Below are 26,724 nucleotides of genomic sequence, written 5' to 3' on the forward strand. Positions count from 1 at the left end.
ACTTAAAACATTAAAAAATAAAAAATTAAGGAAGCTAACATATGTTAGGATACACTGAAAACACAGTATGTTATTAAAAGGATGACAATTGTGTCACATCATTGTTAAGTGGGCCTAGAACAAACTTTATAGCATCATTCTTACCTTTGTACAAAGCTGCAATGCAATTCTACTTCTGAGCCTCCTAAACATGAAACAGAGTAGTAGAGTGTCAAAGGAAGGACTATTATAGATGAAAAGATGGCATAAAAGATAACTATGGTATTGTTATATAAGGACACTAATGAGAAAAAAATTTAGTCATATTCTTCAACCGAGACAGGCAACCTGAAAAGAAACTAGAGAATAACACATTTGTTAGAGTTAAGTAGGGCTTTGGACGTTACTTGGTTCAAGCCCATGTTTTACATTTAAGGGCACAGAGACACAGAAGGGTTGAACTGTGGCGGCACGGGGCCTGCAGTTTGGGTCTTGTGACTTGGATCCCAGGCCTCTTTCCATCCTGCCTTTCACAAAGAAGAAAGCTAAAGCAGCTGAGAAGATATGTTCACAGTAATTCAGGTCAGAATATAAAATCATGGATGGTCCGAGTTGGATTTGCCCAATCCACCCAAATCATCCTATACCTATACCTTATGAGTGCAGCAAAGATGAGGTTTTCATCACCGGTCAATTACTTCTTTTTCTGCAAACTCTGAAGCTGTAACAAGCAGAAAAGCTGTGCAAACTCTCAGGGGTCAGAAAGCAGGAATCAGGAACTGCCGTCACCTATGCACCACCTTAGTCTTTTACGACACCTAAACCCAACAGGCTGGAACTCTTGGGATTCCACGTTTGGAACTTTTTTCAGTGCTGAGGAGTTTGAGAAGAAAATACTCGGAGAAGTGCCAAGTTTATTAGAGTGAGAGAGTATTACCCTCACATTGCCACCAATAGACATAGATCTCAGAGACACACTGACCTCGCACCATAATTATGTTGAACTTCTAGGTTGGAAGATACCTTAGAGGTCACCGGGCTGACCCTCCCATCTGATGTGTTAACCCCTCTTAAACATCTCCCTCCAGGAGACTGAGGTCAGATTCTGTTTAACATACGGCCATCAGCGAAACTCTGGCCAGCTCTGAATCTGCACCCTGGAGGCGGAGAATGTTTAAGCACTGTTACGCAGTAAAAGGAAAGTTCCTTGGCTCAGGCCCCAATGGTCCCTTTTGTTTTTTGTTTTTTTTTTTAATGATAAAAGGTTCCCAGCGTCCAGTGCAAAGTCCCTCGAAATCCCTCCACCAAGCACAAAGCACAAAAGGAGGCCTGGGCTGAGGGACCGGGTTAGCTGGAGTTTGTCCTTGAGCTTTGAGAAGGCCTAATTCTCTGTCCACAGAAGGCCTCTCTTGCAGGGTTCTGGGGCCAGCCCTTGCCACGAGCAGCTTGTTCTTCAGCTCAGGAAAGTCCTCTCAGAGAAGACTTAGGCTTGCTGTTCCACCAGCTGTAGTTTGGCAGTCTTGACTCGATGAGCTTCCTTCAGGTTCCGCGCACGGACTTCTGGGTTGGAAATGAACTCCACCTGTTGCACAGGAAACCAGCCTCGCTCCCCGTCTGAGAGCCTCACGCCCTCCAGCCAGCCTGTGGGCACAGAGTGAGTGGGAAGAATTACCTGGGAAAGGCTCTCTCGCTTCCCTGGATCACCTTCCTGGAGACTTTTCTGAATCCTCAGGCTGAGTGAATTGGGGATCCTCCAGCATAAACCCAACCTCCAAGTGTCCTAACTAACATGGCGGCCCTGGCTGTGGCCAAGTCTACAGGTGTCCCCTCCTGAGCCTTCACCACTGTTATGGTTGCATCATGTCCCTCCCAACACTTATGTTGATGTTCAATCCTCCGTACCTCAAAATGTGACCTTATGGGGAATGAGGTTGTCATAAATATAATTAATAAAGTTAAGATGAGGTCATACTGGAGTAAGGTGGCTATTAATCCAGTATAAGTGGTGTGTATATAAAGCAGGAAAACTTGGGTTAGGCGTGGTAGCTCACGCCTGTAATTCCAGCACTTCGGGAGGCCGGGCGGGGGAGGGGTGGATTGCTTGAGGTTAGGAGTTCAAGACCAGCCTGACCAATATGGTGAAACCCCATCTCTACTAAAAACACAAAAATTAGCGAGGTGTGGTGGCTTACGCAGCTACTTGGGAGACTGAGGCAGGAGAAACATTTGAACCCAGGAGGCAGAGGTTGCAGTGAGCCGAGATTGCACCACTGCACTCCAGCCTGGGCAATAGAGTAAGACTCTGCCTAAAAAAAAAAAAAAAAATAATAATAATAATACATAAAATAAAAAAATAAAGGAGAAGAACTTGGACCCAGACACAGGAAGGCAGCCAGCCACAGGAAGACAGAGGCAGAAATTGGAGGGATCCTGTCACAAGCCAAGGAACAGCTGGGGCAACCAGACCAGAAAAGGTATGGAAGGATCCTCCCTAGAGGTTTCAAAAGGCACATGGCTCTCTGCCCACACCTTGATTTGGGACTTCTTGCCTCCAGAACTGTGAAAGAATGCATTTCTGTTGCCATAAGCCACCCAGTCCATGGTACTTTGTTACGGCAGCTGCAGGAAGTGAACACATTCCCAGCGCTGCCCTGTCTGCAGTGCCTGGCCTGCTGCTCACACATCCTCCCGCTTACCGTCACTGCTCTGCTGAGTCACCATCACCACGTCGGCTTTCTCCAGTGCCAACTCGTCGTTCTCTCGGGGCTTGTAGGCTCGAAGGCACTGTACCTGGGGGGAGTCTTTGGAAGAGAAGAGTGTGAAGAAAGGTTAGGAGACGCAGGGGATTGGAACACAGACAGGGACTTGGAGTGGGGTGGCGTGGGAGGACTTGAGATAGAGACAGGTTTGGGCTGTTGAAAGTCAGAGACAAAAGAGGAAATTTGAAAATGGTTAATAAAGAAATAGACATACCAGAAATGAAATGGACCCAAAATTCCACTTCTCCAGAGGGGACGGGTTGAGAAATACATTGTGACCACCTTTAGTTCCTCATCTCGAATACCTGAGATCCAGCTAATGACCCATCTTCCCTCTGAAACCCTCCCTGACTCTAATCTTCAATGTGTTCTGCACTCTTAAGACTGCTTCTTCATGCCAAGGCATTTATCCCTTATCTAACTGCTACCATGGACGTGTTTTGCCTCTCCAACTGGATTATAAAATCTGAGTCTGTGTCTTATTCTTCATTTTCTTCCAGGTACCAGATGTGGAACCAAGAAAGACTTAACCAGTGGGGTCCCAGGTCGGACCTAAGCAAGAGACTGAATGTCCTGGAGCTTCAGTTTCCTCATCTGTCAATGATCAAGATGATTACTGATCAAGGTTGATCAGATGAATCTTGAGGACATTCAGGATTTCTCTATTTCTATGTTTTTGAGAACCAGGGGACATGTCCATAGAGCTGAAGCTCAAGAAAACAAGCCTCAGAGAATGCTTCACCTATCAGTATTCCATCGTATGTGGGTTTATGGCTCTTTTATGTTACCACACTGCCTTGATTCTCTTGTAAAACAAACGGAATACTGCATTACTATTTGCTTTCTCAAGATCCTCCCCACTGGCCATTCGCAAGGTCAAAATGAAGGAGGAAGAGTGCTCCTGCCCTCCTCACCCACTGGGGAACTGAAGCCAGCAGATTGAGCACACAGAGAGCAAGTCAGCAGAGCTCAGTTACTACACGGCTCTCCTACTTCATTCCCAGGGTTCCTTGTAGTTGTTTGTTCTTTTCAGTCACTAAAGGTCCAGTGTTGAGATCAGATTCTCCGTTTTTAAATTAGGAAATCTTTGCTGGAGGACAACTGTGGGGCTGGCATGAGAGGCATAAGAAGTCCAGTCTTGGTGTGAACGCAGACACATACATAATGTGTGTGCGCCTGTGGCTCCCCACGGGCACCCAGAAGCCTGGGGTAGGTGACCTTAGGTCACCCTCTTAGGAGAGGTGTGGTCAAGATAGATCTGGGGTGCTATCCTCCTGCACACCTCCCACCACCGTCAGTCCTTCTTCCCCTGCCCCCGCAAGACCTTCAAGGCGAAGTAATGTCAGCTTAGACTTAAGGGGACAAATGTTTTTAAAAAGAGCAAACTATTGCCCAAGGAAGGGTGTGTATAGGGAAGGGGGACTGCCATGGTGACGAGCAGTTTTAGGCGATATGTTTCAGGCATTTAAGCTCTAGAGGCCAATCTTCCACTCTGACATTTTACAGAATATCAGTAAATGGAAGCCTAGAGTTCCCACCCAGCCCTTTAAACCCCTGTATCCAAAGGTGGCATCTGACCCTGCTTGCTTTTCTCTCCCTCTTAGACCCTCACTCACCGTAACACTCCAGGAGGTCCAACTCTTCTCTTGGCATGGCCAAGGCTGAGATCCACCGAAGCTTTTCACTTCTGAGAAAACAAAGCAGGGTCACAGAGTCAACTGTGGGGGTGTAGGAGGAGGGTCAAGGATGGGGATGGCAAAAGACTGTGGGAGGACTTATTAGTTCCACGACTTCTACCACAAAACTATATAGGACTCCTTTTGGTTGAAAACATGACAATCTTGAACTGTATGTGAATGTGTCTTGTCACACTTTACTTTTCCTCTTTTCTTTCCAGAATTCTCCTCCTTATGGCTTCTCATATCTTCCAAGTTGGGGCATAAAGTCCGTTAGTCATAAAGTCTATAGATTTTCTGTTTTGGAAATTGTGCTAAGCGAAGTGTCCATCTGTTTAGAGTCCCTCCACCATTTTGCATGATTCTTGATACTCCCTTGCCTATATCCCTCCAACCAAATATCTCAGAGATGAACACTGTTTCATAATAATAATTAGATCAGGGAGATATGTCTACTATTTTATTTGTTGTTGTTGCACAGTGTAATCCAAGCCTAAGTTTGTAATCATTTGAAGGTTTTTACATTCTCTTTGCCTCCGCACTCAGTTGTGCCTAGGTAACTGAGCACAGACACTGCTACTGTTCCAGAACACTGTTCAAAGTAGCAAACCAACAACATGCATCTGCATCTGATTATTTGACTTATGTGCTATTTTGCACACAAACTCCTATACTAGTCCTTCTGTTCAATAAATGAGAACAGGTGTTGTCGGTCCCACTCTGAAGTATCTTCCAAGGGACAAAACTGAAAAAGTGTCTACAACATAGGGATCCTCCAACACTTAGATATGTCAAACTTTTAAACGACTATTCATATATCTTTTATAATAGCAATAACAGCTACAGGCTTTTATATGTTCATTATTGCAGGCACTGTGTTCCAGATTTTATAGGTACTATTAATACTCTCAAAAATGTATGTCTGTGTGAATGTATTTTATTTTATTATTATTGAAAACATGAGCAAATAAGCATTCTCAACACTATGGATTTCTGGTCAACAGAGGACTGGGTTGGAAGATGGGAGCACAGAAAGCAAAAGTCACCCGGCACTTGTTTTATTCACATCTGTGCACACCAGCTGGGGCATAGAAGGGTTTCTGCCTCAGGCATGGAGGCAGGTGCCCACAGATATCAGTATTCCAATCCCTTGCTCACTCCATACCAGTCCTTCTCCTTTCTGATACCACACAGACCCGGTCCTTCTTGAGTCAAGAGCATAAAATAGATGCTAAGCCTCGGTGGTGACTTTGTACCCTCTCCCACCGCAATCTCCTGCAAGTTATCCATTAGTTCTAGGCGTTTGGATTTCTCTATGGTGGTCCCCAGTCCAGAATGGGTTAAACGAGGCCACGGCTGTTTTCTGGACACATTTTCTGTCTTGGTGCCACTTCTTTTCTAGGCTGCCCATCGTCCCCCATCCCCAGCTCCTCTGCCCAGCCCCGTCTCACTGAGTCTCCGTGCTGAAGAGGAATTCGGCCTGGGCACCCTGAGTGTTCTGCCGCAGAAAGAGTCGGAACAGGTTTTTGTGAGGTCCATGTAGCTTCATTTCACACTTCTCCCCCCGAATGGAGGAGAAGGGAGCATGGTCAAATACCAGGAATCGGCTACCCCTGCAAAATACAAATCCTTTCAACCTGATTCTAGAGTTTCCATACTTCACCTACCCTCATAACCTTGGATTCGAAATCCCTGCATCTACAGCCTGCAAATTCCCACAAAAACCACAAGATGGTCCTAACGTGCTCCCAAGATGGTAGCTCCAGGGTCCTCGGGGCTTTGTCACTAGTCTGGCAAACCACACACCTAGTGCAATGGATACATTACCACTTTAAAGAGGTAAAGAGGTAGAATTAATATACATTTCCCAAGAACCTTAAGACCAGAGACTTAAGATCTGGAATTAGCTAAGTATGTCTACAATAGTAGGTTGAGGCCAGTCCAAAGAAGCCACAAATAGACTGATGTGAGAATGTGATAAGCTAATTTGCTACGTTTTGCTCTGTGTCTATAACATAGTACATGTCCTGCCATGTGGTCTCATGACATAGTTTGACGGGATCCCCTTTTTGCTTTGGCTTGTTTTTCTCTTCTCTAGGCTATGACCTGGGCTCTATGGGTTAAGCCATTGAAAAGGACTCTTCTAGGAACATGACCTGTCTCTCTCCCTTTCCGACCCCCTCTTGCCTCATCCCCTTCCTCTCTTGTGCCCTGGCCTGCCACTCCAGTCACTGACTCTCGGGGCCGAGACAGCAGCAGACAGTCATTGAAGAGGTGAAGGTGGACTGGACGTGTGTTCAGCTTCCTTCGCAGCCCTGGGGAAACACTGAACTCCAAGGCTGTCAGCTCCCCACTCTTCACCAGCCAGCGTGACTGAGAAATGAGCGGGAATATCTACAGGGCAGAGGAAGAGAGAGAAGGCAGTGTCACATATGGGAGAAGCATGAGGTTTGCTCCCGGTCCCACCCTCCTCCCCATGATACTTCCATGCAAGTTCCACCTCGAACAAGCATCTCTTCCACATCTGCCTTCTGGCTCATAACCCATCACTTAGATTCTCTTTCTCTCTGAACCCTCTAACTACCACTGTCCACTGGTGTGTGGATCCCATGGTTGTATGCTCAGGCAAACAGAAGATGCCTATGGTCCCACTCAGGATAGTGAGTGTGTGGGACAGCTCTGCCCTAGAAGCCTGAACTGAAGGAGGGATGGAAGAGTCCAATCAGGGTATGTGATGGAACAAGTCAGTGAACACTGTATGTGTCTTAGAGGTTAAAATATTAGAGGCAGGTCTGGTATCAATTCCATTTTTTATTATACCAGAGATATGTGAGCAGTTGGAATCAAACGCGGGGGTGAGAAGAAGAACCAGGTGGAGCGTCTTGGAGCTGGAATTTGGTTAAAGATGAGGGTGTGGTCTATGCTTAGTATGTGAATAAGGGATTTTCTTTCTTTTTCAGGAGTGTAAAGATAGTATCTGTTCTAACCACGGGTGTGGTGGCTCATGCCTATAATCCCAGCACTTTGGAAGGCAGAGGTGGGCGGATCACTTGAGGCCACGAGTTGGAGATCAGCTTGTCCACCATGGTGAAACCCCATCTTTACTAAAAATACAAAAATCAGCCAGACATGGTAGTGCAGACCTGGAATCCCAGCTACTCAGGAGGCTGAGGCATGAGAATCGCTTGAACCTGGGAGATGGAGGTTGCAGTGAGCCAAGATTGCACCCCTGCACTCTAGCCTGGGGTGACAGAGTGAGACTCTGTCAAAAAAAAAAAAAAAAAGAAAAAGAAAAAAAAAAAGAAAAAAAAAAAGATGGTATCTGTTCTAAGTTGGAATTTGAATGTGGAATGTCTATTTTAGATTTGTATTTTGATGAAGGATGTTGGTCCTAAATTTGGATCCAAACTTATGTAGGTTTGATTAGAAAGAGATTTGATTAAGTAATAAATGACTCCAGCACCAAAACATTGTTTTATAAAGGCTCATCCTGAAAAGTTCTCTCTTATCTGCCCATTTCTCAAATGCACCCCCTTGTCCTCAGGTAACCACTATTCCTTTTTTTCTTATTCTCCTTCCAGAGTTTCCGTATGTATACACAAGCAGATACCTGTATGTATTTGTATCCTCCCACTTTTATACCAAAGGTGATATAATACACACACTTTTCTTTACCTTCTCTTTTCACTTAGCAATATGTCTTGGAGACGGAAGTAGGCCTCCCAGAAATAGGACAGAACAGAAGTTGGGCAGAAATGAGGGGAGGCGCTGGGGATAATGTGAGCAAGGTGGTTCCAGGTTAGGGGGTCATCTGCAGGACATGTTGAGGGAGTTCATGGGCAGGGATGGTGTGCATGGGACCGACTCACTTTGCACTCAAACTCAATCTTCTGGCTCAGGTAGATTAGCTCCTCTGTCTGTCGCATACTCTGGACATTGTTATTGCAGTCCCGGATCAGCTAGGGGTGCATAGAGTGAGGAAAGGGGAAGGGCACCGTGTTAGAGGCTTTGACCTTTGAGTCCCCTGCAAGCAATCTGTAAATAGGTTATGACAGCCTCGGTCATTTCTCCCAGGCTGGAATTGGGCAGGCAGTACCAAGCACAAGTCCTAGGCAACTTTGCATGACCCAGAAGAACATTCTTGGACTGAGTGAAAATGAGACTGAATGTGGGGGCGATGGTGGAGAGGGCACAGTCCCTTGATGTGGAGTGTGCTCAGCGTGGGACAGGTGGCTGTGGGGTGTGTATGTTTGGAAGTTTGGTGGATGCAGGGAGGTGGCTGAGCTCTCCCTACAGGGTCCCACCTCCCATGCTCCCTGGAGTCATGGGCCTAGGCGGGGAAGACCTCTCTGGGAAGAACACACAGAGGGTCAGAGGGTCAGATTGGAGGTGGTGGCTGCCTACCTGCTCCAGGGCATGGTGCGCCTTCGTGGCCTCTGCCTCCTCCGAGGAGCCAGGCTGTGTTCTCTTCAGAATGTTCTATTGAACAGACAGTGGGCAGTAGTGATAGGGGAAGAAGAAATGGGAAACAGGAAGAAATGATTGAGGGCAGGTGAATGGAGAAGCCCAGGGACCATATTTCAGTAGCAAATATTTCTAAGCAAGCAGGCAGTGGGCAGCAGGGAGACAGGATGTGGAGATCTGGCAGAAGAATGGTTGGTCCTTTGTTATGGGTCTTCCTGAGGGCATCCCTTTGAGTTAAGGGGAGAGGATCAAGGTAGCATCTGCCCTACCTGGAGCAGCAGTTTCAGGCGGGTGATGCGTTGGAAGGGCAGAATCAGAAAGGACTTGAGGGAAAGGCGCTGGCAGACGGGGTCGCTCTCCAGCTTCTCCAAGACCTCTCGGAAATTGCTGTTGCTATTCCTGCATGGAGAGCGAGCCTTAGGGGAGGGGGGATGTGGGGAGCAATGGGGATGCAGTGAAGGTGTGGAGAAGGGAGCTCAGTGGAATATCTGTGGGTTGGGAAAGAGCAGTGGGAGCTGATGTACAGGGCACTCAGATGTGATGGTTGGGGGAACCAACACGGAGGGCGGGATGGGGAAGTGTGCTCTTGGGATAGCCCGCTGGGCTGGGGACTGGTGCATGGTCACTGTAGGCCTACATGGGGATTGAATGGAGGATGAGTCTCACATCAGGCTCTGGAAGGTGCGTTCCTGATAGGTCTGGTTGGTGACATAAGGCAGGTAGACCCGGCGGAAGTCTGGGGCATGGTTCAGGACTACATCACATACTTGGAAGGAGAAGATATTGTTCTCAAAGTTCTCTTCCAGGTCTGAAAGGAACCTGTACAGGATTTAAACAAGTCTCATGAGACTTCTGGGCCTCAGTTAAGCAGTTGACTGGCCCCGGATGTACACTGAGCTGGTGACTTCTTCACTCCATTAGCCAATAACTTCTATTGATTCTCCTTTACTCTGTGCTCCTTGCTACGCACTAGAATTCTCTCCAAAACTGTCCCGAGTTTGAGCCTAATATAACACTTTTATTCTAATATTCCATTTCTCATTCTTCTTTTGAACCTGTTCAGGTTTTCTGATCTTTAGATGGTGTTTCCACCTCATCTCCAATGCAGTGCATGACCACAGTCATCCAAAACCTCCACCCAGGAAACATTGCTCATTTACTTCTCCGTTAATGGATCTATCCACCCACAGGCCCTCTCCTCTTCTTGCTATTCTTTTTCCTACAGCCATCAGGAATCATGGGAGAAACTGAGGCCCAATTTCATCCCATCTCATAAGAAAATGAGAGGGTTTCTAACGGGGGAAAAAAACAACAGAACATTTAAAGCCTCACAACAGCGAGGCTGAGTGAGTGGGATTTGAGAGAAGGGGGGTCTCACGTGGCGCTGACGTCTCGCACATCCTGTAAACGAGAGAAGAGCCATTGGTGCTCCTGGTTGGAAAGTGTGGCCCGGAGTGAGGTTGAAAGTTGGAAATGATCCACAGCTATGTTTAGACTGCGCAGATAGGAGGCCTCTGACACGATCAGCTCAAATTTGACCTAGGAGGTTGGAGATGAGGAAGATTAACTAAGAATTTTATTTACCCCCTGGAATATGCCAGCCACTGTGTAATGTTTTAGGGGTAGAGCGGTGGGCAAGATCCTTTTATGGTTTCACAGTCACACCAGAACCTTAGTTGATCTGTGGGGAGAGGGGAAGAACATTTGAGTAGGATTTAATCTAGGGTTGAAGCACAGGTACAGTCCTTCAAGGTGTAAGAAAACTATGCTTTCCAGAAATCGAAATAACACAAAAACAAGAACAAAAAATGAATAACAAAATCAGATGGATATGTTAATTTGCTTCACTAGGGTAACTGTGTTACTATTTATATGTATCCCACAACATCATGTTGTGTATATCTTGAATATACACAATAAAATCTATATTAAAAAAACTAAGTAGACTGGGCACAGTAGCTCATGCCTGTAATCCCAACACTTTGGGAGGCTGAGGTGGGTGCATCGCTTGAGTCCGGGAGTTCAGGACCAGGCTGAGGGACATAGAGACCCTGTCTCTACAAAAAATACAAAAATTAGCCAGGTATGGTGGCATGCACCTGTAGTCCCAGCTATTTCAGAGGCTGAGGCGGAAGGATTGCTTGTGCCTGGGAGGTGAGGTTACAGTGAGCCGAGATCGCACTCCTGCACTTCAGCCTGGGTGACAGAGTGAGACCCTGTCTCAAAACAAACAAACAAACTAACTAAACTAAATTGAGCATTTTTTGAACCAAGTGTACAGCAGTAGTGACAACAGATGAAGTTGCAGCAGTTGAGGAGGCCTTAAGGGTAATGTAAACAATGTAAAATTGTTTGGACTTAAGACAATGGGACAATGAAAATAGGCTTTACATAGGAGAATAACTTAACCAGATTTGTTTTTTATAAAGTTATTATTATTATTTTTTTTGAGATGGAGTCTTGCTCTGTCACCCAGACTGCAGTGCAGTGACATGATCTCAACCCACTGCAACCTCTGTGTCCCAGGTTCAAGAGATTCTCCTGCCCCAGCTTCCTGAGTAGCTGGGATGACAGGTGTGCACCTCCACGCCCAGTTAATTTTTGTATTTTTAGTAGAGACGGGGTTTCACCATATTGGCCAGGCTGGTCTTGAGCTCCTGACCTCAGTTGGTCCACCCTCCTTGGCTTCCCAAAGTGCTGGGATTAGAGGTGTGAGCCGTTGAGCCCAGCCTGTTTTTTATAAAGTTATTTCTAAGCAGAATGAGAATAAAAGATGAAAAGAAGCAAGAGCCATGTTAAGAAACTGTTGTAATAATTCCACATGAGAGATGAAGGCCTGAATAGCCATGGAGCTGAAGAGAAGTAGATTAATTTTATAATTATTTATGAGGTAGAATTGGAAGGGTTGGATTATTTGCTAGAAATGGAACCTTAAAGAGAAGGACGGTTCAAAGCTAATGTTTTGTACTCAAGCAAAAGCTTTTTGAGTCGGGCACCTGAGTGAATGATGGAGTAATGTACTGAGCCAGAGAACTTTGAAAAAGGCATAGATTTAGGGGATGAAAGTGATGAGCTCAGTTTGAGGTTTGAGGACAGATGAGAAGCAGGAGACAGAAGCAGGATATCTGAGAACAAGATGGCGCAGCTGTGGTTTAATGCATGCCCAGCATGTGAGAACTTGTCTGGAGGTTCCAGCGAGGTGCGCCATGACTCATGACCATGCCTCTAGCTTGGATGAAAAGCACGAGGCCTCAAGAGAGATGCCTGGATAGAAAAGAGAAAGGAGACACACACACCCTGGTGATGACTTGGACGACCAATGACACAGCCAGATGACCCTCCCATACAACAGCCCTGAACAGGGACACTGAAGGCTCATTTGCATCCTTGCACTAACATTCACTACATGACTGACTTTGGGTAGTTCATTTAACCTCTCTGCATCTCACTTTTCCTGTCCTTTTATGTGGATATAGTGACCCCCATCTCACTGTGGAAGATGCGACAGTCAAAAGAAATGGAGTCTGTGAAAGCACTTCATGGACCCCAGAGGGGCTACTTTATAAAATGAATTATGTGTGTTTAAGAGATAGAAATGTAAAGCCCTTTCTTCTCACAAACATGAGACCAGGGCTGGAATAGGAGCCCCGATGGACTTCCCAGTATGCTGGAGTTGGTAAAAGAGAGTTAGAACTCGTGTCATCTCCCATTGTTTGGTCAACAAATATGGGGAAGATCAGTTATTTTCTAAATATCTTCTCTGTACTTAAACATTTGCAGCTAGAACAGGGCTCTCAAGTCTGAACTTTGCAAAGTCTAAAAATGTGTTCTGTCTCTGACTCAGTAAAAGCATTGTCTATCCATAAATCCTCCTGGCCCAAATTTTACTCCTCCCTGCCTCTGAAAGGCAGAGAGTATGGCACTAATATTTATCAAACTATACATCAAACATTATTGCTAAATTAGATATGCATTATTTCATTTAAACCTTTCAGCAACCCTGAAAGGTAGGCATTATTATCCTCAATTTGCAAGTAAGGAAACTGAGATTTAGTGAAGTTATAAGGCTGCCTAAGCTAGTAAATGGTGAAGTCACGTTTCAAACCTAGGTCTGGCTTACTTAAAATGAAAAGTCAACATTTTTTTGAGAAATTACTATGTACCAGGCATTCATGTTTCTTGATTCTTACGGTAACTGTTTGTATCTCAGTTTTACGAATGAGGAAACCGAGTCTTAGAAAGATCACGTCATTTGGCCAAAGGTAAATTGGAAATATTAAAGTGGGCTCTGCAGCTGGGCTCAGTGGCTCATGCCTGTAATTCCAGCACTTTGGGAGGCCGAAGCAGGAGTATTGCTTCAGCCCAGGAGTTCGAGACAACTGGGCAACATAATGAGACACCATCTTTACAAAAAATTAAAAAATCAGCTAGGCATAGTGGCACATACCAGTAGTCCTAGCTACTTGGGAGGCTGAGGCACGAAGACTGCTCGAGCCCAGGAGGTTGAGGCTGCAGTGAACAATGATTGTACCACTGTACTCCAGCCTGAGTGACAGAGCAAGACCCTGTCTCTAATAAATTAATAATTAAAAAAAAAAAAGTGGGTTTCATATCCAGGTCATTTCTTCCTGAACCTAATTTCTTAAACATTATTCTATTCCATTGTTCCATATGGTCTTTCTAGAAAGAAAGGTTTTACCCCATATTTCAGACAAATTATTAAGAGGCACTCTCCATGTAAAACTTACTAATGGTAATAGCTTAGAATCAGGCAAACAGCCTCTAGTTCAGTCTTGCTGTTGGGAGTAACAACCAAGCAGGGACTGACGATCATTCTAAGGCCCCTGTCAGATTGATGGACCACAGGATGGCTGCAAGGGGCCCTCTTCAAGGGACCCAACAAAGAGCCCCTGAATGTGCCTTGGCTAAAGAAGAAAACTGTAGTGTAGCCTGAAACTCTGGTTGAAAAGGGAAGCTTTCCTCTACCCTGAAACAGCAGTGATGATGGGATTAACTCCACATTCCTCCACACAAATTCAGAAGCAATGGCCACCCTGTATAGCCCAGACCAACAGCAGGTAGGAGTAAGTGGCCTATGGCATGAGGAGGTGAGGATAAAAGGGGAGGTGGTGAAATCCAGAAAACAATTCAACTTCTTCAGAATGGACAGCTGTGGCATGTACACACGCCTGTGTGGTGGGGACAGCCAACTCTTGGTGGCAGTGGTGAGCGGGAGAGAAGGATGCTAGCACACAAGACCTTGTCATCTTTTCTATAGCCCCCTCCCCACCACGGCCTGCCCAGTACCTCTTGCAGCTTTTGGTCTTCATGAGTCATGGAGAGCAGCACGGTGCTGTTGCGCACCACGGGGATTTCCTGCCAGAGGGAGCCACTGGAGGCCACGGAGAGCCGCTTCAGGTATGACTCGGACGAGACCAGGGCCTTCCGAGGCTGCCGCGGAGAGCTAGGCCCGGGTGTCTCAGATAGGCTCTCCAGCCGCTGCTGGCTCTGGATCTCCTTATTCAGGACAACATCACTATACTCCTGGTAAAGCAGCTGGGCTGCAGGGCAAAGAAGCATGGGAAGGAAGAGAAGCAGGAAGAAGGGACATGAGTGGAGGTGGGGAAACAGATCTTCTGCAATGCCTTCTCGCTAGGGACATTCCCACCCCGCTGCTGACAGTCACAAGCCCCTCTCCAGTGCTGGGCAGAATGCCCACCTGGGTCTATAGTTCCATGTTAAGGTACTCACAGGAGTTGATGAGCTTGGAGCAGCGTCTTGAAAAGCCTCCCATCACCTCCTTTGGTTTTTTCTCCCTGTGGAGTAAAGAAGGGCTCTGGGGTACCTACTGGCCATTAGACACAGAGAACCCCGGGTGACTGTGGGGGACAAAGTCTCTAACCTATGGGATGTGTGCTGGGATGTCAAGACCAAATCCTCTGGAGAGGCAGAGTTGCAGCTTGACCCACTTGGGCTAACATGGAGCTTTTTTGGGTTTAGTTCATGGCCATAGGGCTTGGGAGGACAGATGACTTGTAGGCTCAGCTGATTGAATGAGGTAGATAAAGACAATCTCCCCACCCTGGTATCCCGGCATCTCTCTCTTCTCCTTACACCCGGAAGAAACAGGAATGAGCCATTCAGGGTCTCAGAACCCTTATCAACTGAAATTCTCCTGAGGGGATCTCAGTATCCTAAGTAAAGAGAGTCCATGTGGCTATAAGGGGAGAGGGTGACTCACCGAAAAACAACAGTGTCCGAGGGTCCCAGATGTTTCTCTATGGCTGGACCTCTTGAATCTAAAAGTGGAAATGTGGAAGATAACTGAGATTTCAGAGGGATAGAGACAGCCAAAGAAGGTAAGACCTAGAGCAAGAGATGTAGGGGTCCAGAAGGGAAAATGGGCTCTACTGGGAAACTGGGAGGGAAGAAAGTGGCAGAGCAGAGAGTGTGAAGGAGACCAGTACCAGTGATGTCCCCAGCCATGGGTCAGGATGGGACTGGGACAAATACAGGAAGCCCTTTCTACCACTCAGGAGGAGAGCAAGCCGGGGACTGTAACTGAAGAGTAGAGGGGAGTCCAAAACAACCTTGGGACATCCAAAGAAGGTGCTGGTTGAGAGAGAGACAGGGAGATAGAGGGGAAAAAGGAAGAGCATCCCAAGGAGCTTGGAGGGCGTTTCGGGGCTCTGTGTTGAGGTTAGGCACACGTGTGAGTGAAGCCAGCAGAGGGAATGTTAGGAACCCTGAGGACAGAAGATGGGATAAGGTGGGAAGAGCTGGGAAAAGCCTGGTCTGATGTGTCACTGTGGTCCTGGTCCTTGCTCACCTGAAGAGCCCTCAGGCAAGATGGAAGGTCTGCGCAGGCCCTGCCGGCTCCAGCCCTTGTGCTTGCTGGCCCCCTCACTAGGAGCCACAGCCTGTCCACTGTTGTCCCCTGGTGGCCTCCCTGAGTCCCGCCTGTGGGGCCAGCTGGATGCCTTCTCCAGGTGCAGATGGCTGTGTTTTCCTGGCTGCCTTGCTTGGCTCACAGATGACCTCCCTGGGCCACTGGTTCCTTGCTGAGGGGTTGTCCTTCTCAAAGGTTCTCTTGCAGGGGCCTCAGGGTGTTCTGAGACTCCTGCTTCATCCTTAGGGGTGGGTCCCTGGAGCTCCGGAGTCCAGGGAGTGGTAGGGGAAGAGGGGCATAGGAAGTTTGTCATGTTGCTGAAAGCCATGCCAGGGGACACTTCGCTCTTACTCCTGCTGGTAGAAGTGAAAGACTCTGTTGATCTACCTGTGGCCGGGGGCCAGGACGTGCGTCCAGCAGAGGTGGGGATGGGGACTGTCCAGTCTTGACAAGCAGGTCTTGTTTTAGCATGACCCCCTGAGTTCATATGTCCTCCCCGAGTGCTCCTGCTCCTCCCCCTGGACTTTGGGGGTAATGGGGGTGGTTCGGTGGGAGGGTCTATGATGGGTAGCGGGGGTAGAGGCCTGTAGATCCTTGAGATACCAGGAGCAGAATCGGAAGAAAGGTGGGGTTGTGGCAAATCAGGGGTAGGGGGTAGTGGCTTGTTGTATCTCCACCTGGGGGTGACCTGAGCATGGTGGAAGCTGTCTGGGGTAGATGGCAGAGGCCGGTGCTGCCTGGCCACAGCCGGGTCAGAGGCTTGGGGAAGTGGGCCTTTATGGGGGGTATATGGCCCTGAACCTAGGGCCAATGGAGGAGGGTGGCTATGCTGCTTCAGTGTGGGAACCACCACACGTGGATGGCCATCTCTCTCCACCATGGGGGGATGGGCGTCCCTCCTCTCTGGGGGAGGAGGGGGCAGAGGTTCGTGGATCCTCACATCCATGGAGACAAAGGATGGGGAAGAACCATAGGCGGGAGACTCTGTGGCAAAGGCTGGATTATGTGGGGAGCCCCAGGGCTGGCTGCTGGGAGGACTGCTGGGCCTCTCTAGATTTGAGATGGATCCTCGAGAGTCCTGCTTCAGAGTGGATAAGGCAGTAAGGGATTCTGAAACAGTGCTGCAGTCCCTACCACTATTTCTGTCCCTTCTTGGGGTCACAGAGCTGTAGATGGCAGGTTTGGGGGGCCTCTGGGGCAGCTCTGAGTGGGAGTGGAAAAGTAACATTCCCACCAGGTCTGGAGTCTGCTCTGTCCTGTGAGAACCAGGGAAGGAGTCACTCCGTAAGTACTGGACGGTGCCTGTGGAGTTGGCTGGGGGCCTGGGAGGGCTGGCCCCGGCAGAGGGGAAGCCATGGGGGGTAGCTGGGCACATCTCCGAAGCCCCCCGGGGAGATGAGTCATCCACTGAGAGAGGGGCATTGGCAGTTTCTGAAGCATGTGCAGCACAAGAGATTTCCCTCCTGGGAAAGGCACCTGGGGGCCTGGCAGATACCGAGGCAGGTGTGATGGGGGAGGCTTCAGCAGGACTGGGAAGAGCTGAATCTGGTGTCCTTGGAGGAGTCACAGATGCACTGGCAAAGACTGCCTTAGTCCCTTGGCTGGACACTGTTCCCTTCCTCAGCCTGGATCCCTCTTGCTGGCTGTTTCGAGCTATTTCCTTGTCAGGTGACTCCTCAGTCGAAAAGGAGCCCAATAGAGAAATGGGCTGGTGAGAGCATCTGATGGGCTCTAGCAAGGGAGACAGAGCTGCAGGGGACAGTTCCTCAGCCCTGGACTCTGTCTGAGTCCTGGGAATCTGAGTCACGAGATATGACGCACCTGGAAACAGGTCACAGTGAGGAGAGTCCTCCGGGGCTACCAGAGTGGGCATCGGAGGCCCATGATGCTCATTCTCCTCTTCCCTGCTCCTCACTCCTCCCGCTGCCCCCAGCCTGCCCCCATCCCAACTCCCTGGCTCTTTCTCCTCCTGCCCACCGACTGGTACCCCTTTCTCCTTTAGACTATGATCTTGTTTTCCAGTTACTTCCTCTGACTTTCCCACAAAGCTTTGACTTTTCTCGTCCTGAGAGTCCACCCTATTCTCTTCCGACATCTGCAGCTCCCTCTTTCTCCCTTCTCCCTGTTCTGGACCTCCCTGACCCTGAGCCCTCCTCTCCATATCCTCCTGCTCCCACTCACCATCATTCAGACCCTCTGGTTCCCCAGTGAGCCTCGCTCTTTCTCCTTGTCTCCCAAGCATCACATCATCTTGTACTTGTTCCTGTTTTTGCTTCTGTTCTCCCTTTTCTCGATTAACCTGCTCTATCATCTGTTCCTCCCCCAACAGCCCATCAGCACAAACAGCCTCCCCCAGAGTTCCTTCCCCCCGAAATCCTGCTTCCTGCTGCCCCTGCTCCTCCAGAACTTGGACCTCCTGGGGATGCAAGAGCCCTCGACTTTCCTGAAGCTCCTCGGATGGCAGCTCTTCCCCCTGCCTGAGAGTCCCACTTTCAGAGCCTTCATTCTGGTTGGTCTCTTCAGGATGCTCTTCGCAGGGAGAATAAAATCTGGTCTGACCAGAGGTATCTGAAGAGGTTTCCTCTTCTTCTTCTGCCTGTCCAGATCCCAATGTCAAAGAAGTAAGTCCTGGCCAAAATTCCACCTCCTCTTCTTCACTTCCTAGGTCACTGGAAAATGGGGCCATATCTAGATGATCACTCTGAATGGGGCTGGCCCAGAGCTCTGGGGAAGCTACAGTCCTTGCTTGTCGGCCTGCCAGGCTCTGGGGTGCTGCCTCCCAGTGTTCCGGAGTGTCACAGGCCTCAGCCACAAGGCTTTCCTGATTGGGCTCCACATCTGCAGAACCTTCCTTGGGAAAAGAGGGCATCGTCTCACCCGCATAGTCACACACATCCCTTAACTCTCTCTGCTGGGTTGCTGAGAGTCTGTGTTCCTCTCTCCATTTATAGGATGGGTCCTCATCTTCTTGAGCTTCAAGCCCCAAGGCAGACACCTGGCTGCTCCTCATGGGAGCCTCAGGGATAATGCTGAGTTCCACTATGGCAGGGATGGGAGGAGAGGCTCCATGCTGGGCCTCCTCAGCCTCCATCAGGGCTGAGTCCTAAGGAGGAATCAAAGACAAAGGTTTCTAATAACTCTGCTTTTACCTATCAGAGGAAGAGACTGTAAAAAAGAAGAGTGATGCATTTATTTGGTTCCATTTAGGGTCAGTCTTTGAGACAACAGGTTCTCAACAAAATAAGCAATAGGCTCTATAAAACTTGTCATTGATGTATTTATTTCATAAATATTTTCCTAGTGACCCTGTTAAGTGTGGGGCATTCAATAGTGAATGAGATAAAGATCTTGTCGTCATGGAGCCTGTGGTCTTGTGAGGGAAACAGGTCATAATGAACAATTAAATTATAGCAGAGGACCATTGGCAGAGAGTGCCAAGCAGCTTCCCGTTGTCAGTTCTCTCTAGTCTCCATTATGTCATCTTCTGTCTCTCCCTGTCTACTCTTCGGACACTAGGAGTGACTCAGCCTCATATAACTCCCAGACACAGCACAAGACACACCCCAGATCTATTAGGCCAGAGAAGCAGTGTCAGGAGGGGGTCTTCCTCTTAAGCTGTGGACATCAGTTAAAATAGGCCAGGCTATGATAGCCAATGTGCAAGGTGCTATGGTTTCATCTTCTTTAGAGAGGGTTTGGAGTTTACTCATCTTTCTATTTTCCATAGTGTCTACTACAGCATTGTAACTAACCAACAGCTTTGTTTCCAATTCCAGAGGCAGCTGTTGTAAAGTGGGATGATAACTGCCTTATTGGATTAGTGTTGAACTAGACACGTTACCTCCTTCAAGAAGGACCACAGAAGGGTGACTTCTGCATCATCTTACTCTCCCCTTGGCCTCAGTATCCGTATTAACTCTTCTCGTGAATTCTTTTGACCTTCCTGTCTTTGGATTTCAACCTTCCTGCCTTTTCTCTCACTTCCAGCAGAACACCTCATCTCCTATTTTGCAAAGAAAATAGAAACTGAGGGAACTGGGTTTCTCTCACCTCAATTTCTAGCGATCCAAAGCAACCTGTATTTCCATTCTTTCTGTCTTCCACCCTCAGTCAGGAAAAGATGTACCCCTCCTTCCCATTCTCTGTCACTTCTAGCCTGCTTCCCCAGGAGCCCTGTGCACTCATACTTTCAACATCCCTGCTGAACCACCCCTGGGGTATGGAAGCATTCCCACATTCTTCTCATCTTTCAAATGACTAGAAGGAGTTGCTCTTATCTGCTGTCTTCATACTCTCACATCCCACGTGCCTCCAACCCGGCTTTGATAAGCAGCATTCTGTCAATATTCCCTACAATCTACATGTCATTAATTCCAAAGAAGACCCTACGGATCTTCATTTTGGGTAGTTCTTGTCAGTATTTGACACTACTGAGTTTAGAAATACTCTCTTGTTACTTGTAGTATTACATTTTCCTGGTTTGACCCCTTTAGTTTCCCCCCAATTTTTTTTTTTTTTTTTTTTTGAGACAGAGTCTCACTTTGTCACCCAGGCTGGAGTGCAGTGGTGCAATCTCGGCTCACCGCAACCTCCACCTCCTGGGTTCAAGCGATTCTCCTGGCTCAGCCTCTGGAGTAGCTAAGACTATAGGCGTGTGCCACCACACCCAGCTCATTTTTGTATTTTTAGTAGAGATGGGGTTTCACCATTTTGGCCAGGATGGTCTCGATCTCCTGACCTCATGATCCGCCCGCCTCGGCCTCCCAAAGTGTTGTGATTACAGGTGTGAGCCACCACACCTGGCCTCCCCTGATCTTTTAACTAGGTTAAACTGTACCTCTCTTTGCAGCAATTTGCAACTATAATTCAGTTATTTTTCCTTTGTAGCATTTATACAATTATAATTATATAATGATATGTGTATTTTGATTTACCCTCTATTGCAACCAATAGATGGTAAAATTTATGAGATTAAGAACTATGACTTGCTCAATGATCCATACTTAGCCTAATACTGGCCTAAACTAAGTGTTTAATAAATATTTTTCACATAAAGAATAAAATTCAGGCCAGAATAAAATGTGATCCTTTTACTTCAATGGAAAATGCCCACCTTTTCCTAAAATAATGATTAACAGTTTACACAGAACTTTAAACATTTAGAGCTGTATACATAACAAATTAATTTTTCTTATTTTTCATTCTGAAACACTAAGGTTTTCCTGCATACATGTCACTAAAAATAATGAAACACTTCTTTAAATATGTATATGCCATACATCTAAGAGTCATCATATAAGATGGGTACCATTATTCTGCCCATTTTACAGATGAGAAACTGAGTTTCCCAATGCACTTTACATATATAATCCCGACACTCTGGGAGGCTGAGACAGGTCAATTGCTTGAATCTAGGAGTTCGAGACCAGCCTGGAAAACATGGTGAAACCCTGTCTCTATAAAAAATACAAAAATTAGTGGAGCATAGTGGCACGTGTCTGTAGTCCCAGCTACTCGGGGGCTGAGATGGGAAGATCCCTTAAGCCCAGGAGGCAGAGGGTGCAGTGACCCAAGATTACATCACTGCACTCCAGTCTGGGTGACAGAGTGAGACCCTGTCTCTAAATAAATAAATAAAAATAAAATAAAATAAAATTCTTGTTTCCCTCCTAGCCCAGATTCCCTATATCTAATCAATCGCCATGTGCTATTGACCTCATCTGCTAAATATCCCTTAAGACTGTCCAGTTCTGTCCCATCCGTCTCCACTGGTGCATGCTACTACTGCCTCGCCCGGCCACTGCACCCGGCCACAGCTTGGGCACTGGCCTCCACTCATTTTGTGCTATTCCAATCCGTTCTCCATACAGTACCTAAGTGAGCTTCAAAAGCACCACTTCCAGCTTAGATTCTTCTGTAACCTCTGAATGCTCTTGAGATGAAATCTAAATCTTCAGCATGGGCTATACACCCTGTACAAGCCTTCTTCTCCAGCAGCCTATTCACCTGTCACCATCTGTCCTGGCCCCCATCCCCCCTCTCCCACTGGCTTTCAGTGTCTTCAGCTCACTTTTCTCTCTGTCTCTCATCTGTGGGCCTTTGCAGACACTGCTCCTCTGCCTGGAATCCTCTTTTGCAACAGATAATCCTTTGCTTCTCCTCAAACACACCTTGCACTTGTCATGCCATATTTAATGTCTGTTTTCCAGGCTAGATCATGAGGACCATGAAGGCACAAACACTGCCATATAACCCCCTCTGCCTGAAGCTTAGCTGGTCCTCAATAAAGATGTATTGCATGAATGAATGGTGGAAGAATACAGAGTGAAAAGAGTGTGGCTCAGTGTTTGGTTGTGCCTCTGTGGTATCTTCGCTGGTTTTAAGACAATTGCAGAAACCATTTAATTATTTGAACATCCAATTTCTTATCTTTAAAAAAGGAGACAAAAGGACTCCTTCACAGTTCCAGTAAAGATTAAACAACATAAAAATGTACACTGTTATCTTTAAGGGTCATAGAAATGGTGGCTATCGTAAATACTGCTGATCCGAGAGAGAGAGAATAAGTGTAAGAGAGAAGCGTAGGATTCATAAAGCCGGAAGGACCTTCAGAGACACACAGAAACTTTGCTCAATTTACAGATGAAGAAACTAAAGGTCAAAGACCCTAGACCCTAGCTCAAATCTCCTAAGCGAATGGTGTGAGCAAACCTGAAGCAAAGTCGCTTGACTTAAGTCTACTGTAAGCACTTAGAGTTTCCACTGAAAGAAAGCTGGCAGGGCATCAGTCCAGAGAAGACCTCAGAATTCTATGGACCCAATGCTGCACCTGACCCTGCACCTTTCTTGTCTGGTCCAGGCTTAAACTGAAAACTCACCTGCTCAGAATACTGTCTTGCTGAGCCACTGTGTACACACACACAGACACACACACACACTCTCACACACACACACACTCTAAGCCATCCTTACAATCTCTTGCAATAGAGTCTGACATAACCAAACAGGCAGGTCCCCAGCACACTGCAGAGTAGTATGTGACAAGATTCTGGCCATCCCAGAGACACAGATACCATCTATATGGGGCAAAGAGGTATGCCTGACATAATTCTACACAGGCAGAAGGACTTTTATGTCCTTTTCCAGTTGACACCATGTGCAATTGGCTCCCTGTGTCTAGCCCTTAAGTACAAAATAGTATAATCCCTATGGGTGGTTCTGTGATGTGGCCCTATTCTCTCAATCACACATCGGATAATATACTTGCTCACTGTAAGATACTTTCTGAAACTTGGCTCCTTCCTGCCTAAGGAGACCATGGGACTAAACCTGTAGTCTCTCCTCACCCACATCTGTATGGCTCAGGCCCTCTCCTCCATATACACCATCACGTTCTCAAAACAAGTAGCCTCTAAATATGTGTGTTTCTGCCATATCTAGGGTATATCTATAAATACCATGTGCTACCTGGACATTTTCTGTTCCAGTCTAGTGGCACCATGCATGCCTGCCTCTGCAAACCCATTGATACTGTTTCCAACTGTCTTTTTTCATTTGGAAATATCAGTGGTCACCTGCTCAGCCACCAGTTACCGCAAAGGGAGAACATACCCCACGTTCCCTATACTTGATCCTATCTCAGTGATCCTGTTGCAATCAGGCATGACAAAGCTAAAATGTGACAAAGTGAAAGGAAATCTGTAAATCATGGTCTTACTCACGTAAAGGCATCAGGAGAGAGTTTTTTTGCAATGCTCATTATGTTAGAGTGCAAACATCCTCACCTCCTTCTCCACCGAGGGTGAATAATCACTGTTTATCTGTGTACAGGCAAAGCCAGGGCATGGGATCATGGGGATATGGCCTTCCTTCAGACCACAGACATTTCGCATCCACATAACCTCACCCACGTGTGACTTCTTGAGAGGCAAAGCTTCAAGTCATCCCTTTAACACAATGTATGGCAGAGCTCACTATCTTCCCTAGAGCCCCCCCCAACACCTTAGGTCTCGTCTATTTCTAGTCACTAGAAACAACACTGTATTTCAAGGATACAATCCCTCCCCAATCAAACTGCCAATTCTTTGAACTGAGGCTCAGTGCCATATATATTTTTGAGGACCATGCTTCCTGGATTTTCTAGCAAGGTCGATTTCAAATATTCTGACCTACAAACCACTAAAATAATATTGAGGTTAAAATAAGATCACCACATAGATATATAACTTTATTCACTGTTTGACATCACTGCCCTCAATACTACAAAGATATCAAAATAGGGGTAGCTTTCTGGACCACTGACTACTACAACGTGTGTTCTGTCCACTGTAGGAAAGTCCCACCATGCCAGTGAAAGCTGTAATAAACATTTATCTATTCCCTAATGTCTGAAAATGTCACACCAACTGCCTTATAGACCAGATGGTTTATATGAGAACATTATTAGTATCAATGCTGACTTACACTCCACAATCTCATCTGTGGTCCTAGTGGCATCCACACAGATAATATTAGTGTGAGTGACATGTTTGTGTATTAACATAGACCTTGAGGGTGACTTTGTAGTCTACCTTGCAGGCACTATAAGCCATCAGCTCCTGCTTACTCCACAGACACTGTGAGTGACCCAGTCCCTATCTACACCAGAACTGTTGGTCGCCTGTTTGAGTCTACACCACTGACACTTGAGTAATGCTGCTCCTGTTGAACCCAAGACCCTATGAGTGACACCATTCCTGTCCATACCACATAGTGACTGATCTCTCCAGACACCACAAATGACGTATTCCTGTCTATCCCACAGACACCACACGTAATGTGGCCAAAGAACCTCAGACTGCATTAAAGGCAGCGATACATTCTCAGGACCTCTGATATGTGAAGACTCTTCTCTCTATTGAGAATCACTATATTGTTGATGAGAGGCATTCCTTTACACTCCTCCTGATTTCTCTCTCCTCCCCAGTAGGACCATGACATACATTCCTCCTGCACAACTGTCTCATGCAGAACTGACACACCCTCATCCCATCTTCCCAGTTCCTCAGGACTCCTTCACTAGCCATGGCTTCAGTTTTAGGCCCACAGATTGGTTAACAAATGACACCTATTTTGCTAAGGCCTATACCAGGAGCTTCTTCATGCTCCAAGTGTGGATAAAACAGGACGTCTGAGACAGAGGCCACATCAGGAGCTTTTGAGCTGGGAGCTGGGATCTCTGGATTAGGCCCAAGATGCAAGGCGAGACAGTGGAGTGCAGTGGGGGAGCAAGCCAGGAAGGAAGCTCGAAAGGAAAATCACCCTCTCTCGTCTGTTTGACACACCCTTCTCTCTTAACCAGACAAGAGTCCTGGCCAGAGTTCACTTCTAGGTAGACAGGAGGGCAAATCTGTCTTTGGAACCCAAGATCCAGGAAGGGAAGAAAGGGACTGAGATCTGGAAATGACGTAGTATCACGATTGCCTCTATTCGGGCAGTCTGGCCGGAAGGCAACTGCAAAAGATGCTCAGGGGTTCTAGAGCGCTGAGTCCTCATTCTAGCACCCCCACCCCTACCTCAGCCCGCAGCTCTAAATAACTTCTTTCCACCTTGCTAAGAATGCAATGTTGTGATTCACATCAAGCTTTAGGAGGCTCCCTATATGTAGGGAACTGGGGTGAGGGGCAGGGCAGGAGTCACTGTTTCAGGTTACACAGCTTCGGATAACACGGAGAGAAGCTACACATAGACTCATACAGTATGCAAATACCTACGGAGATAAATAAGGAAAGGCCCCGGCCTGGTTAAGGAAAAGGAGCCGATAAAACCTCTCCAGGTAAGGAACAGCCTAGAAAGGGAATCTCAGTTATTCCTTCCGATACGGCTTAGTTTACCCCAGGGCGCCGACTTTGAAGAAAGAGCCCTGATTATTGGCCGGGGGAACGTCTGGGGGCAGGGTGCCCATTTCCTAGGCGGGACCCGACCGGAAGCAAACTTTTAGGCAACATTTCCTTCAGTTCCTCTCCTCTTCCCCACCAGGGTCCTCAGCCACACACCCCGAGCCCAGCCTGCAGGCCCAGCCCCCCCATTTCCGGAGCCTGCGCCCGGGACCCAGCGGGGGCTGATCCCTGGGGAAGGCCTGGCTTCCTCTTCCTTCCTGGTCCTGCCCCACCTCCGCCGGGCTCCACAGCCGCCGGGAGCCCAGGGCCGAGACGGGAAGAGGGCACCCACCTGGTCGGTGTCACATGCTGCTTCGGCCCCAGCGTCCCCTCCAGGTCCCGGCGCCGGCCGCAGTCCCCAGCGCCGTCCCCAGCGCAGGCCCGGCCGCCCCACCCGCGGCCCGCCCCTGGCCGCCCGACGGGAGGGAGGGATCGGGTTCTCCTAGGAAGTTTCAGGTGAGGAAACAGGGACACACCTTCCCGGAGGAGGGGCACGGCCCCTCCGCGCGCGAGCCCCATTGGTGTGAAGAAGCTCCCGCCTCAGAGCTGGGAAGTGCCGGGCCGGCGGGGAGGGGAGCCCGGGCGCAAGGGCCAGGCCGCGGGCTGTCCCAGGGAGCCCCGAGGGCGCGGTGCGCGGGCGCAGGCGGGGTGACCCGGAGAAGGGTCGCGCTGAGAGACAGAGGGAGCCGGCTGGGCCCCGCGGTGTCCTCGGACGCCTCCGAAATCTCCCTGCGTGTTTGTTTCTTCGGAGCTTCACCGGAGCCTGACTCTGGACCCGGCCTGTCTGCCTGCTGTCGTCTGTATGTGTTTGTCTTTTGCCTTGGCCGTGCCTTTGCAAGTCTGACATCCGTGGTTGTACAACTGTTTTTATCTTCAGACCTCAGTGGTTTTTTGTTTGTTTGTTCGTTGTTGTTTTTCTTTTTTCCTGAGACGGAGTCTCGCCCTGTTGCCCAGGCTGGAGTGCAATGGCGCGATCTCGGCTCACTGCAACCGCCCTCTCTGGGTTCAAGAGACTCTCCTGCCTCAGCCTCCCGAGTAGC

At 47.9% G+C, this 26,724-nt stretch overlaps 1 protein-coding gene across 1 annotated transcript; it reads right to left on the reverse strand.

The window, feature by feature from the left end:
- Nucleotides 1-873: 873 nt before the first annotated feature.
- Nucleotides 874-26,133, reverse strand: ARHGEF5 (Rho guanine nucleotide exchange factor 5). Its single transcript, XM_033194756.1, has 15 exons — nucleotides 25,977-26,133; nucleotides 15,708-18,870; nucleotides 15,120-15,177; nucleotides 14,630-14,694; nucleotides 14,186-14,439; nucleotides 10,257-10,417; nucleotides 9,545-9,697; nucleotides 9,148-9,277; nucleotides 8,819-8,893; nucleotides 8,284-8,373; nucleotides 6,651-6,808; nucleotides 5,866-6,027; nucleotides 4,355-4,425; nucleotides 2,676-2,780; nucleotides 874-1,620 (listed from the first exon to the last, which is right to left on the reverse strand). Exons 2-15 carry the CDS (start codon nucleotides 18,856-18,858, stop codon nucleotides 1,463-1,465), a joined length of 4,791 nt encoding a protein of 1,596 aa, XP_033050647.1. The 5' UTR covers nucleotides 18,859-18,870; nucleotides 25,977-26,133; the 3' UTR covers nucleotides 874-1,462.
- Nucleotides 26,134-26,724: the final 591 nt, after the last annotated feature.

Source organism: Trachypithecus francoisi, unplaced genomic scaffold (assembly GCF_009764315.1).
Source record: "Trachypithecus francoisi isolate TF-2019V2 unplaced genomic scaffold, Tfra_2.0 Lachesis_group4, whole genome shotgun sequence".
NCBI classification, from domain to species: Eukaryota; Metazoa; Chordata; class Mammalia; order Primates; family Cercopithecidae; genus Trachypithecus; species Trachypithecus francoisi.

Excerpts from the sequence above, each read along its gene's own strand:
- ARHGEF5 (XM_033194756.1), bottom strand. The coding sequence starts at position 18,858 with ATGGAGGCTGAGGAGGCCCAGCATGGAGCCTCTCCTCCCATCCCTGCC. Across the intron at positions 14,440-14,629 it reads CTCCAAGCTCATCAACTCCT|CCCAGCTGCTTTACCAGGAG; the intron begins GTGAGTACCTTA and ends TTTGCCCTGCAG. Across the intron at positions 6,028-6,650 it reads CTGCTGTCTCGGCCCCGAGA|GGGTAGCCGATTCCTGGTAT; the intron begins GTCAGTGACTGG and ends TGTATTTTGCAG.